Raw genomic sequence first — 12,883 nt, 5'->3', positions numbered from 1 at the left:
TGGGTGGGGTCTCTCTTTGGCTGCATGGTGTGGAAAGGGGCAGCCCCAGAGAGCTGGGAAGCAGCAGTTAGTGGCCGCGCAAATCAAGGATCCAGGCAGCCCCGGGAGAAGGAAGTTTATTGCTCTTGCAGGGACTCCCTGTCGCCGCTCCCAGCAACAGGTCACAGCTGCATTTTCTGGAGGAGCAGAGAACAGTGTGAGGGACTCAGGGCTGTGCCACCTTCTGGGGCAGCACAAGGCTTTGTCCGGAGGGTAGGTCCATGGGGGCATGGCCGGCGGCCCCCAGCCTTCACATGCCAGCCTTATCCCTGTCCAAAGGGTCTGAGCCCCTCAGCATTTCAGGCCATTGTGCAAAGGGGTCTTGCAACACACCCTGTCCCCAGTGGGGAAGCCCCCAGCCCAGGGTGACCCTCTGTTCCCCTACTCTCAAGATGATAATGGCCATCCACACCATCCCTCTCCTCTGCTGGGCCATAGCCTCAGAGGGTCAGGTTTTGGGGGAGACTGGTGTGGGACCTGGATGGGGATATAAGTGCTTGATGAAGGCAGTGGATGGATGGATGGAGGAGTCGATGACTGTTTTCCTTATTGGGACCCAACTTAAGGCCTGCTACTGGAAGCACTCAACCAATATTTCTTGAATGAGAGAGTGAATGTGTGAATAAGTGCATGAATGAATCACTGAATGAGCAAATGAGAGAGTGACGAAATGCATGAATGAATGAGTGAATGAATGCATGAATGAGTGAATAAATGCCAGCAGGAGTGACTAAATGCATGAATGAGTGAATAAATGCAAGAATGAGTGAATAAATGCAAGAATGAATGAATAAGTGAATAAATGAATGTATGAATAAATGCATGAATGAGTGAATAAATGCATAAATCAGTGAGTGACTAAATGCATGAATGAGTGAATAAGGGCAGGAATGAGTGAATGAATAAGTGAATAAATGATGAACGAATAAATGCATGAATGAGTGAGGGGGTGGGCGAGTGAGGGGGAGGGGCTGACCGGTGCAGGGACAGCTGTGGAGGCGGCACCCACCTCGTTGATCCAGTCGATGTAGGCGGACACCCGGGTGTAGACTACCGGCTTCTTGCGGGTGTTGCAGCCCAGTGGGGAGCCAAAGCTGACGATGCCAGACACCTCCCAGGAGCCGTTCTCCAGCTGGCAGTTCAGTGGACCACCGGAGTCCCCCTGCACCAGGCCGGGAGGGCATCAGCCACCAGGCCCCCGAGAGGCAGGCTTGGGAAGCAGGGCTGGGTTGGGGTGGGGGATGTGGGTTGGTTTCTCAGCCTTAGTAGACGGTTTTGGTCTCAGCCTGCCCATGGTGAGGGAGGCAGAGGAAGTGTGGTTTGGGGCTGCCTTGGCCTTGTTCTAGGAGGCCCTGGGGTGTCCGACTAGCTCTTGGTTTGCTGTGTGATCTTGGGATGATGTTACTCCTCTCCGTGCCTCAGTTTCCCTAGCTGTTCAGGTCTCCTTGTCTAAGATTCTGTGAGCTAGTCAGAGCAGTGAGGATGCTGGCAGCTGTGCCAGAGGCCTGGGAAGGTGGGGAAGGAGGGCGAGAATGGGGAAAGGGTTGTGTGTGAAAACAGGACATTCCCTGATTATCTTAGATGTTTTATGGTTCTGGTCTCCCTGGACTGGCGGAGCAAATGGCATGGAGGAGCATGTGTAGAGACTTCAGTGAAGCCTCTTCTGCATCCTTTAAACTCATTTAATCCTAACCCTGTGAAGTGGTTACTGCAACTCCATTTTACAGATGGAAAAACTGAGGTCAGAGGTTCAACGGCCTTCCCAAGGTTCCACAGCTCATAAATGGTGGGACTGGGGCTTGAACTCAGATACTCATGCTCAATGCTCATGCTCTCACCACAGTGCTGAGAGGGGGGCGGTGATGGGCTTACCCTGAGCCTGCTGGGCCCAGCCAGGGCTCGCTCAGTCTCCTCCCAGGGGAAGGGTTTAGTCCATTGCACCTCCCTTTGCTCATGTCCACTTGGCCACTTAGAGTAGGGACAAAGTGCAGAACCTAGTCACTCACACAGCAGGCTGAGATGATGCCATCGCCCCCAGCACACACCATGGTTTCTGTCACCATGAAGCCCCACCAGTCAATCCTGGAGCACGTAGCGTGATCCACCACAGGCTGCAGGCCCTGCTGCAGCTCATCAGCAATGGGGCCGTTGGCTGGGGAGAGAGTGAGCAGTGACCAGGGAGGCAGCCGGGCAGCCCAGCCCAGCCCAGCCCCGCCCCTCCCCAGGCCTTCAGGGAGCAGAGGCCTGGGACGGGACCCAGGGGAGCACCGGCTGAGACGCTGTGCAGACCACACAGCTGCCCTTCATCAAGAGGCAAGCCCAGGTCCCAGAGGGCCAGGAGCAGGCTGCCAGCAGAAGGAAGCTATAGTGTTAAGTTGTCTTTAAATTGGATTGAAATTAAATTGGATAAAATGGGGGTTTAGTTGTCAATCATGTGTCTTTGCTGTCACACATTAAAAAGCCTTTCTTACCCCAAGATTTTCTTTTTTTCTTTCCTCTTTTTTTTTTTTTTTTTTGATACAAGGTCTCACTCTGTTGCTCAGGCTGGAGTGCAGTGGCAAGATCACAGCTCACTGCAGCCTCAAACCCCTGGGCTCAAGTGATCCTCTCGCCTCAGCCTCCTGAGTAGTTTGGGACTACAGGTACACACCACCATACACTGCTATTTTAAAAAATTGTTTTTTTTTTTGTAGAGTCAGGGTCTCACTATGTTGCCCAGGCTGGTCTTGAACTCCTGGCCTCAAGCGATCGTTCCTCCTCGGCTTCCTAAAATGCGGCATTACAGGCGTGAGCCGCCACACCTGGCCTCTCTCCCAGGCTTTTCTAAATAGCGATCTGCACTTTCTTCTAAGTATCTCACAGTTTCATGATTTGTATTTACCTTTTAGTTCCTCTGGGATCTATTTGGGCATATTATACGGTAGATGTCATCCCCCACCCCAAATGGTTTATTTTCGTTTATTTATGCTACACTTACTATGTGCCAAGTGCTGTTCTGAGCACTTGACAAATTCTAATTCGTCTAAACCTTACCACATCTCTCAGAGACCCTTGTTAGTGTCTGTCACATGGTATGTGCTTAGTAAATACTAGCTGTTATTGTTACAAAGTTTACAAAGACATGAAAATGTGAAGGCAGAAAGGGAAAGTGGGTGGCATGCTGCTTCCTTCAGGAAGGCTCTCGGGATTTGCCAGGGATGATACTCACTCCAGAGGCTGCCCCAGCCAGTGACATAGCAGGGGTAGTCGTTGGGGAGCAGGGAGTCCTTCTCTGGCAGGCAGGCCACCTGGATGGTGTCACTCAGCTCCACGTGCTCTGCAAGCTTGAGGAGGGCAATGTCGTTGCTGGAATCCAAAGTGGAGAGGGTGAGTGGGCAGGAGGACCCTGGCCCCACAAGTCCAGGTTAAGGGGCTCGGGCTGTGAGTTGGGAGTCAGGCCCAGGGTGCTCAGGGGTCCTGCACAAACTTCCTGACTGCCAGCTGCTTCTTGACCTTCGGGGATGTCGGGACGAACGATTCACCATCTAACATGATCACCTGCTCTGTTGACGGCTTCTTCTCACATGTCATCACCTCGGGAAAGGGTTAACAGAGGGAGGTGGGGGTGGAAGTGTTCAAAACCACTGCTGGCTGTGTGTCCATTGAAACAGAGGCTATAGCAAGTTGCGAACTCTAATGCCAAAGATGGCACTTGCAGATGCCAGTTTTAATATGTTCATGTTACAGGCATAAAAGCTGGCCACCCCAGACACACCTGGTTTGATTCCTAGTTCTGCCACAACGTGGGCTGTGTGACCTGGGACACATTTCTTAACCTCTCTGAGGCTCGGTTCTTTGTCCAGGGCTGTTGTTAGGATTACATAACAGATGGCACATAAAGTATCTATTGCAATGTGGGCATACAGTAGGCACTCAATAAAGGTGAGCCCTGGCCCAGCCTCTGGAGAGACACTGTGGGGGGCCTTCCTGTGGACCTTCCTGGGAGTCTTGGCCAATGAGGGGGATCCAAGGGGTATTTGTCTCCACTCAGCATTTTGCCATTTTGTGTAAGAGAGTCATTCGCTGGCTGTCCAGGGTGAGGATGGGGTGTCAGGTGTGGGATGCGAGAGGCTCTGTGGCTCTGTCTTGGGGACCCCTCCTTCTACACTGCCCCAGCAGCTGTGGGATGGGCAATTTGTCACTCACATTGCCAGGTCATAGCTCCAATTCTTGTGGACATAGATGGTGTCCACACCCACAAACAGGGATCCCTCCTCATCTTCCACCTCCAGGTTGTGCTTTCCCAGGGCCACACGGTAGATCCGGTTGTTGCTGGGCAGAGGAAGGGGACCAGGTCAGGGTGGCCCCTGGTCCTGCCAGCCAGTGGGATAGAGAGGGAGCTTGGGGCTTTGATGGGACTCATTTGAGGGGAAGAGAGTGTCCCCATTGTCCTTTCCCAGGGTGACGGGGAAGGGCCTAGGACTTGGGGTCAAGGGACTTGGGTTCATGTTGTGAGCTTGCTGCTCCTGGCTGTGTAGCCTCGTGCCTCAGTTCCCTCATCTGTAAGGGGGAGGCAATACTGGAACATACTCCCAGGGCGGCTGTGAGAATAAACTCATCCAAGCTTACACCGCTCTTGCCTGCACAGTGGCGGCATCCACCTCACTGCCCCTCACTTGTACGCTGGTCTACTCCTGTCTATTCCGAACCCAGCGGTGTGGGTTTAAAAATATTCCAGGCCAGGTGCAATGGCTCACGCCTGTAATCCCAGCACTTTGGGAAGCTGAGACCTGAGGATTGCTGGAGGCCAGGAGTTTGAGACCAGCCTGGGCCACATGGCAAATCCCCATCTCTACAAAACACAGAAAACTTGTGGTGAGGTTTGGGCTTCTAAGTCAAAAAACAAACAAACAAACAAACAAAAATAAGAAGAAAAATTAGCTGGGAATGTGTGGTGGCGTGTGCTTATGGACCCAGGAGGGGTCTATAACCTACTCAGGAGGCTGAGGTGGGAGGATTGCTTGAGCTCAGGAGGTCGAGGCTACAGTGAGCCATGATGGCACCACTAAATGAGATTCTGTCTGTACCAAAAAAAAAAAAGTTATATATGAAATATATAAAATTAAATATGTGGCAATATATATTTTTAATAAAATGTATTAAAAATATTTTGCAGAATATACAAAAATATGTCAGTCCACCACTCTCCTTTGCTCAGAAATCCTTCCGAGAGCTCCCTCTTACTCAGGGTCAAAGCCAAGGTCCTGACAGTGACCTGCACTTATTTCCTCTCTAGCTCCCCTCCTCCCACTCTCCTCTAGCTCACGCTGCCCCTGCCACACCGGCTTCCTCGTTACTTCTCAGCCATACCGACAGGTCTCTTCTCCAAGCCTCTGCGTGGCTGTTGCCTCCACCTGGAACACCCCTCCCCTAGACCCATGATTTCCTCCCTCACTTCCTCCAGGCCTTTGCCCAGACCCTTTTAGCTCTCTGAAATGTGCCAAATATTTGCCAAATATCCCCCTTTCAGCTCTTCCCCTGGCCATCCCTTTAAAAATAGAACCCCTCATTCTGTTTCTCCTCTTCTGACTTTATTTTTTATTTTTTTTGAGATGGAGTCTTGCTCTGTTGCCCAGGCTGGATACATGGGCGCCATCTCGGCTCACTGCAACCTCCGCCTCCTGGGTTCAAGCGATTCTCCTACCTCAGCCTCCCAAGTAGCTGGGATTACAGGTGCCCGGCACCACACCTGGCTAATTTTGAATTTTAAGTAGAGATGGGGTTTTACTATCTTGGCCAGGCTGGTCTTGAACTCCTGCCACCAGCCTCGGCCTCCCAGAGTGCTATGATTACAGGTGTGAGCCACTGCACCTGGCCAGTACCTTATTTTTATTATTATTTTTTAAAACACTTGAGATGTTATATCTTGTTAATTGTCTGCCGCTCTGCCTTCCACAAGAATATAAGCTTCCCAAGAGTACAGACTTTGTCTTCCCTGCTGGTTTCTGGCACATAATAGATGCACGATAAATACTTGACTGAATAAATGAGTTACTGGATGTGAGTAGCTTCTGTAGCCCAGTGCCTGGAGTGTGGAGAAGCTGCTCAGTAAAAGCAGAGTATCAGGCTCCCGCCCCCGGGTGATGGCCAGGTCTCAGGGTACCATCCCTGCACACCTGATGCAGTGGGCGGCGGTGAAGACAAAGTTCATGGCGATCAAGATCCCGCCGCACGTGTGCCACCACGTGTTGTTCTCGAGGTATTGGAGGGAGATCTGCAGGAGGGTGGGGAGGGCTGCGTCAACCCGCGGGTCCCTGGGACCCTCACCCCACCAGCTCTCTATCTCTACGTCCCAGCCCCACACAGGCTTACCTGCCAGGGCCAGCTGTGGGGCCGGGCAGTCTCTCCTCCCACCACACGGGCGGATAGGCTGGGCGGGAAGCTGGGCACCCCGCAGCTGGAGGCTGGGGAGACAGGAGGCCAGGAGAGCCGGTGAGTGGGGCTGGCCGCCCACGGGGAAACAAGTGGGAGGGTGGGCAGGTGGAAGGAGCACAGATTTGGGGCTGAGCAGACATGGGGTTGATACTTTACTGTGTGATGGGGGGAAGTCACCCAGGTTTCTAGGCCTCGTATTCCCTTTCTGTGAAATGTGAAGAATCACACTAACCCGGTGAGTTTGTCCTGAGGACTGAATCAGACAACACATAGAAAAGAAAGCGTTTGGCTGGGCACGGTGGTTCACACCTGTAATCCCAGCACTTTGGGAGGCCGAGGCAGGCGGATCCCTTGAGGTCAGGAGTTTGAGATCAGCGTGGCCAACATGGCGAAACCCTGTCTCTACTAAAAATACAAAAATTAGCCAGGCGTGGTGGCACCTGCCTGTAACCCCAGCCACTCAGGAGGCTGAGGCAGGAGAACCGCTTGAGCCCGGGAAACAGAGGTTGCAGCGTGCTGAGATCGTGCAGCGCACTCCAGCCTGGGTGACAAGAGCCAAACTCCATCTCAAAAAAAAAAAAAAAAAAAAAAAAATGTGACTGGCATATGTGCGAGTGCCTGGTACACCTGTGTTCTTCTGTCCCTTTTTAGTCCCCTGCATCATGGTGTGTGTGTGAGAGAGCACGGAGTCCACTGTTATAGCTGGGAAGATGTGTGGAACGGTCAAGAACACGTGCTGTTCCGCGAGACAGACGTGGACTCAAATTCTGCCTCTTCCACTAACCTGCCATGTGATGTCAGACAAGATACTAAGTCGCACTGAACCTCGATGTCCTCATCTGTAATATGGGACTATTAATAGACCCTACCTCTTTTTCTTTTTCTTTTCTTTTTTTTTTCTTTCTTTCTTTCTTTCTTTCTTTTTTTTTTTTTTTGAGATGGAGTTTCACTCTTGTTGCCCAGGCTGGAGTTTGATGGCACGATGTTGGCTCACTGCAACCTCCTCCTCCTGGGTTCAAGCGATTCTCCTGCCTCAGCCTCCTGAGTAGCTGGGATTACAGGTGCCCGCCACCACGACTGGCTAATTTTTGTATTTTTTGTATTTTTAGTAGAGACAGGGTTTCACCATGTTCGCCAGGCTGGTCTGGAACTCCTGATCTCAAGTGATCCACCCACCTCGGCCTCCCAAAGTGCTGGGATTACAGGCGAGAGCCACCATGCCTGGCAATAGACCCTACTTCTTAAGGTTGTTTTGAGGATCGAATTGGCTCCTACATGTAAGGGTCCCAGCACAGCACCTGGCACATAGTAAATACACAGAAAATAGGAGCTGCTATTATTACTGTTGTTGTAGTTGTTAGCTGGAAGGACTCTTCATTAAGTGCTCTCCTTTGCCAAAAAAGCCAGTGAGATTTAGAGAGGTGAAATGACTTTTCCAGGTCCTGCAGAGAAGAAGTGACATTTAAGCCAAGTCCCTGGGCTCCTAATCTGGGAAAACGCCACCAAAATGATGGAATGGAGAATCCCCAAAGGAGAGAGGGTGCTGGGAATGGCAAGTCCCGATGGTCCCTGGGGTGAACCCAGGATGAGGCATCTCATGTCCCTGACGCTTATGTGTTGCTTTCCACACCTCGTTTCTGACTGGGGACATGTCAGATCATCTTCCCTGTTCTGCAGATGTGGAAACAGAGTTGCTAGGCAGGCTGTGGCTTGTCTGACACACAGCTGGTTGGTAGCATCTGAACCCACAGGAGACCCCAAAGTGTCTTACCTGGAGAGCAGAGGCCCCCCACCCCCATCCTGTCCTTGCCCTGGAGGCCAGCCTGAGCTCACAGCCTGCTGGCTGCAGCCCCACCCCACCGCTTACCACAGGCCAAGAGCGCAGCGAGGACAGTGATGCCCAACGTGGTTGGATGCTCAGGACTGGCTGACCCTCAGGATGGGCTGGGCACACTTATAGGCAAGAGCAGGTGAGTCACCTGGTCAAGGCCAAACTGCCCCTTGGAGAGAAACCTGCTCTGATAAGGCCCCTTCCCCGACCTTGGGTGGTTACTGTTTAATTTGGGCGGGAGATGGGGCTCAGTTCTGAGGGCCCAAAGCACTGAGTGACAGAAGTTCCGTCAGAGCCTCCGGCGTTTGGGGTTGGCCATCCCTTGGAACATGTGGTTTGATCCATTCGCCCCAAGGCCTGGCCTCAGCCTGGTTGGTTAGATTCTGTTCCTTTTCCCCTCTACTCATACTGAGCTCCCCTTGAAGGTCATTTTCGGAGCTGGGCCTACTGGCCACCTTAGGAATTATTTCCTGAGAGAAAAGTTCAGAGCACTAGGCACCTCACCATTCATAACGGTGATCTGGGGGTGAAGGAGGATTCTAACTTACACTTTACACTTTTTTTTTTTTTTTGAGAGTCTCGCTCTGTGGCCCAGGCTGGAGAGCAGTGGCGTGATCTCAGCTCACTGCAATCTCCACCCCTCCCGAGTAGCTGGGATGATAGATGCCACCACCATGCCCGGCTAATTTTTGTATTTTTAGTAGAGACTGGATTTCCCCATGTTGGCCAGGCTATTTTCTTTTCTTTTCTTTTGAGAGTCTCTCTCTGTCGCCCAGACTGGAGTGCAGTGGTGCGATCTTGGCTCACTGCAACCTCTGCCTCCCAGGTTCAAGCAATTCTCCTGCCTTAGTCTCCTGAGTAGCTGGGACCAGTGCCACTGACCTGGCTAATTTTTGTTCCTTTTATAGAGACAGGATTTCACCATGTTGGCCAGGCTGGTCTTGAACTCCTGACCTCAAGTGATCCACTCACCTCGGCCTCCCAAAGTGCTGGGATTACAGGCATGAGCCACTGTGCCTGGCCTCTAACTTACACATTTTTACGCAGCTTAAATTCTTTTTTAAAACAAATATATGTTACTTTGGCTATATAAAAATCAATAGGTTGAATGTTTTAAGAAAGATACACAGACAGGGAGTGGGAATGTGCACTGGGGGCTCTGTTCACTGTGGTGACCTCAGTCCTGGGGTGTCTGGGGATTTCAGGCTGTGGGGAATTTTGTGTTTCATTTTGGAGGTTGGTCGTGCATGATACAGGTTTATCAGTGGCTACTGCCCAGTCTGCTTCAGACCCAGGGCTTTTGGTTGCCAAGCCTTGCAAAGGGTCATTCTAGCCTGGAGACTGGGAACATAAGCAGTGACATGGCTTGAGCTAGGTGACCGGTCTTGGAAATCAGTAGGGTGTGAAGGCGGGAGGCAAGACACCTGGTTTCCATCGCAGTCAGTGACAGAATGGGTGACCCAGACCCTGAGCAACCTCTTTGAGCCTCAGTTTCTCTCATGTCCCTTGATCAACCTGGGAAAATGAATTAACTGGGCTTCTCCTCGTAGGAGCTCATTAATTTATACTCAGAGATACAGCAACTTCCTAGCACGCATCTCAGCCGTGTATACATGCCCATGGATTCACAAGTATACATGAACAGGCAACATACACACATGCACACACACATATGCACACACACATGCACACACACTCACGCAAACGCATACACACACATGCACACACACAGGCAAATACATGCACACACATGCACACACACTCTCCTCCACGTCCACAAAAATGCACACGCCAATGACATAATACATATAAAGAATTCGGTTATGTGTAGAGCCAAGCAGAGCCATGGGCCACGCATTCAAACACGTACACAAACATAGAAATGGCCGAATGGATTGATGATGAGGTGGCAGGTGAAGAGAGTTATTGTTAGCTTTCTGAAGGTTCACAGAGAACTGACCTTTTTTGGAGGGAGGTTGCTGGCTGCTCAGCTATCGGGAAACTTGCTTGTTTTGAGACATCTACAGGGAGCGGCCTTTTATGTAAAACGGCACCAACCAGGGGTTTCACCATGTTGACCAGGCTGGTCTCCAACTCCTGACCTCAAGTGATCCATCCCCCTTGGTCTCCCAAAGTGCTGGGATTATAGGCGTGAGCCACCACACCTGGCCTAATTCACATATTTAAAGAAGTGACTGTTTGCTGGGGCTGTGAGTTACTGACATACCGAATACCCAGAAAACATCATTCACTCATTCATTCCTCCCACATTCACTGAGCAACTACTGTGTGCAGGCCCCATGACAGGACTGGGTACATACAGATAATAAGACCCGTTCAGCTGTGGGGAGCTCCCTGCTGGACAGGGTGAGTGGTCCTTGGAGATAGTCTCCCATGGAGAGATGGGCCAGGGCGTGGAGTTCTGGGTGAGAAGAGACTGGTTCTGGTGGGGGTCTGATGGGGGCAGGCGGGGAAAGGATTCCTTCTGTACTGAATCCATGTCCAGAATGAATCTGAGGCCTCGAGGCTGAGAGAATGCTGGAATCCACCCCCATCCCACTGCTGAACCCTGGGATTTTCAGGGCCTGGAGTGGGGTCTCCCAGGACCCAGGACTTCAAAGTCCTTGAGCCACTTGGGGCCAGACTGTGCTGGAGAAATAACCAGGGCCGACTTGGCAGAGGCAGCTGGAAAGGGGTGGGGGATGTGGTCAGGTGGTGCCCTAGGGCCTCAGAAGGAGCAATGCCAAGGTGGGGGTGGGGCGGGTAAGAGCCTGAGAAAAGAGGCAGGTGTCACTGACGGGGCTGGGATTTTGTGGCCGCTGGGACAGGACTCTCGGGCGGCAGCTGTTACATCTCGGGTGAGGCCCACTAAGAGGCCAGCTGAGGGGCTGGCAGCGCTTCTCCTCCAAACCAGATGGAAGCACTGGGGGTTAGAGAGGGATGTGGGGCTCAGTGAGGGGTTGGCATTCATCGAGGGGTTAACAGTTCAGAGAGAGAGGCTGGGGGTTCCATGGGGATTTGGAGCTGGGACTCAATGCAGGGAGGCTTAATGAGAGGAGGGAACCTGGGAGGTTTTTTTTTTTGAGTGACAGGGTCTTGCTCTGTCTCTCAGGCTGGAGTGCAGTGGCGCGATCATAGCTCACTGCAGCCTTGAACTTCTGGGCTTAAGTGATCCTCCTCCTGAGCCTCCTGCGTAGCTGCCCAGCTAGTTGTTTTAAATATTTTTCTAGAGATGAGGTCTCGCTATGTTGCCCAGGCTAGTCTTGAACTACTGGACTCAAGTGATCCTTCTACCTCGGCTTCCAAAAGTGCTGGGATTACAGGCATGAGACACTGTACCCAGCCCTGGGGGGGTTTAAGGAGTCCTCTCTCATGGTGCTGGGATCACTCCAGGTCCCTTCCCGCCTCAACTTCCTTTCCCTGCCAGGGCTGGGAGTTGGGGTCTTGTGCAGGCAAAGGCTGGGGACTCCTGACAGGCGGAGACCCTTGGTGGAGGGCCCTGGCATGGGACAGCTGGCACTGGTCTCTCACGGTCCAAAGACTCGAGGCCCATGGCCATAACCGTAAGGTGCTTCCTTTTCAGTATGATTTGTTATTATATTTTGTAGAGATCAGGTCTCACTGTGTTGCCCAGACTGGTCTTGAATGCCTGGCTTCAAGTGATCCTTCCACCTCGGCCTCCCAAAGTGCTGGGATTACAGGTGAGCCACCGTGCATTCTTTCAGCGTCCCTGTCCCTTGTTCCTGAAGCCCTTTCCAACAGGATGTCAGGGATGCAGATGTTCCTCCCTTGGGGAAGGCATTTTGAAAGGCAGTGTGGAACTGAAAGTCCCAAGTTGGTGGTGGTGTACAGTCTCAGACCCTGGCTAGCACATGGGGAGGACACTGCCTTCCCCAGGCATCCCAGCTGCTGTAGTACCACCCCTGGCCACCTGGGGGCAATGATGCCCAGCCTAATCCAAACTCCAGCTCCCATGCCCTGCCTGGGAAGACCCCAGACCCTTGCCCACCCTCGCATGGAACAGATGGGGAGACTGAGACCCAGAGGGGACCTGATCTGTCTAAAGTCACACACAGAGAGGTGCTGGTGTCCGCCCCATCACCCCTGGGTTTTTCTAGCCTGTGGAAGACGTTGGGTGTCTCCCTGGCAGGGGTGCTTGGGGGTCTCTGGGGTGCACAAGCCATAATTTCCAGGGCCTTAATGCCACTGCTGGCCACCATGTGGCCTTGTGGAGAGGGGCAGCCCCTCCTCTCTGCTCACCTGGTAGGTTTGCGAGCTGTGACCTCCACAGCCTGGGCCCTGCCTCTTGCCACCCCACTCGCCTGTGTGTCTCTGAGAGACTTTCCAGGCCTCCCTGTTTTGTTTTGTTTTGTTTTGTTTTTGAGATAAATCTGTTTGTCACCCAGGCTGGAGTGCAATGGTGCGATCTTGGCTGACTGCAACCTCTGCCTCCCGGGTTCAAGCAATTCTCCGGCCTCAGCCTCCTGAGTAGCTGGGATTACAGGCATGTGCCACCACGCCTGGCTAATTTTTGTATTTTTGGTGGAGATGGGGCTCCACCATGTTGGCCAGGCTGGTCTTGAACTCCTGACCTCAGGT

The 12,883-nt window shown here is 52.3% G+C and overlaps 1 protein-coding gene across 1 annotated transcript; it reads right to left on the bottom strand.

Moving 5' to 3' along the window:
- Positions 1-161: 161 nt before the first annotated feature.
- Positions 162-11,843, bottom strand: LOC126959451 (chymotrypsin-C-like). The gene is made up of 11 exons (XM_050798988.1): positions 11,816-11,843; positions 11,079-11,207; positions 10,892-10,969; positions 8,321-8,380; positions 6,391-6,482; positions 6,195-6,292; positions 4,225-4,350; positions 3,248-3,384; positions 2,046-2,191; positions 1,016-1,201; positions 162-176 (listed from the first exon to the last, which is right to left on the bottom strand). The coding sequence occupies exons 1-11, from the start codon at positions 11,841-11,843 to the stop codon at positions 162-164; spliced, it is 1,095 nt and encodes a 364-aa protein (XP_050654945.1).
- Positions 11,844-12,883: the final 1,040 nt, after the last annotated feature.

The sequence above is a fragment of the Macaca thibetana genome, chromosome 1, assembly GCF_024542745.1.
Source record: "Macaca thibetana thibetana isolate TM-01 chromosome 1, ASM2454274v1, whole genome shotgun sequence".
NCBI classification, from domain to species: Eukaryota; Metazoa; Chordata; class Mammalia; order Primates; family Cercopithecidae; genus Macaca; species Macaca thibetana.
This window is presented reverse-complemented; position numbering and strand designations above follow the sequence as displayed.

Bases quoted from the DNA above. Each gene is read 5' to 3' on its own strand.
- LOC126959451 (XM_050798988.1), bottom strand. From the start codon at position 11,843: ATGGCCATGGGCCTCGAGTCTTTGGACC. The intron at 6,293-6,390 runs GTAAGCCTGTGT...ACCCTCCTGCAG, and splicing joins CCCACAGCTGGCCCTGGCAG to ATCTCCCTCCAATACCTCGA. The intron at 1,202-2,045 runs GTGAGTGACTAG...GGCCTGGTGCAG, and splicing joins GCATCATCTCAGCCTGCTGT to GGGGACTCCGGTGGTCCACT.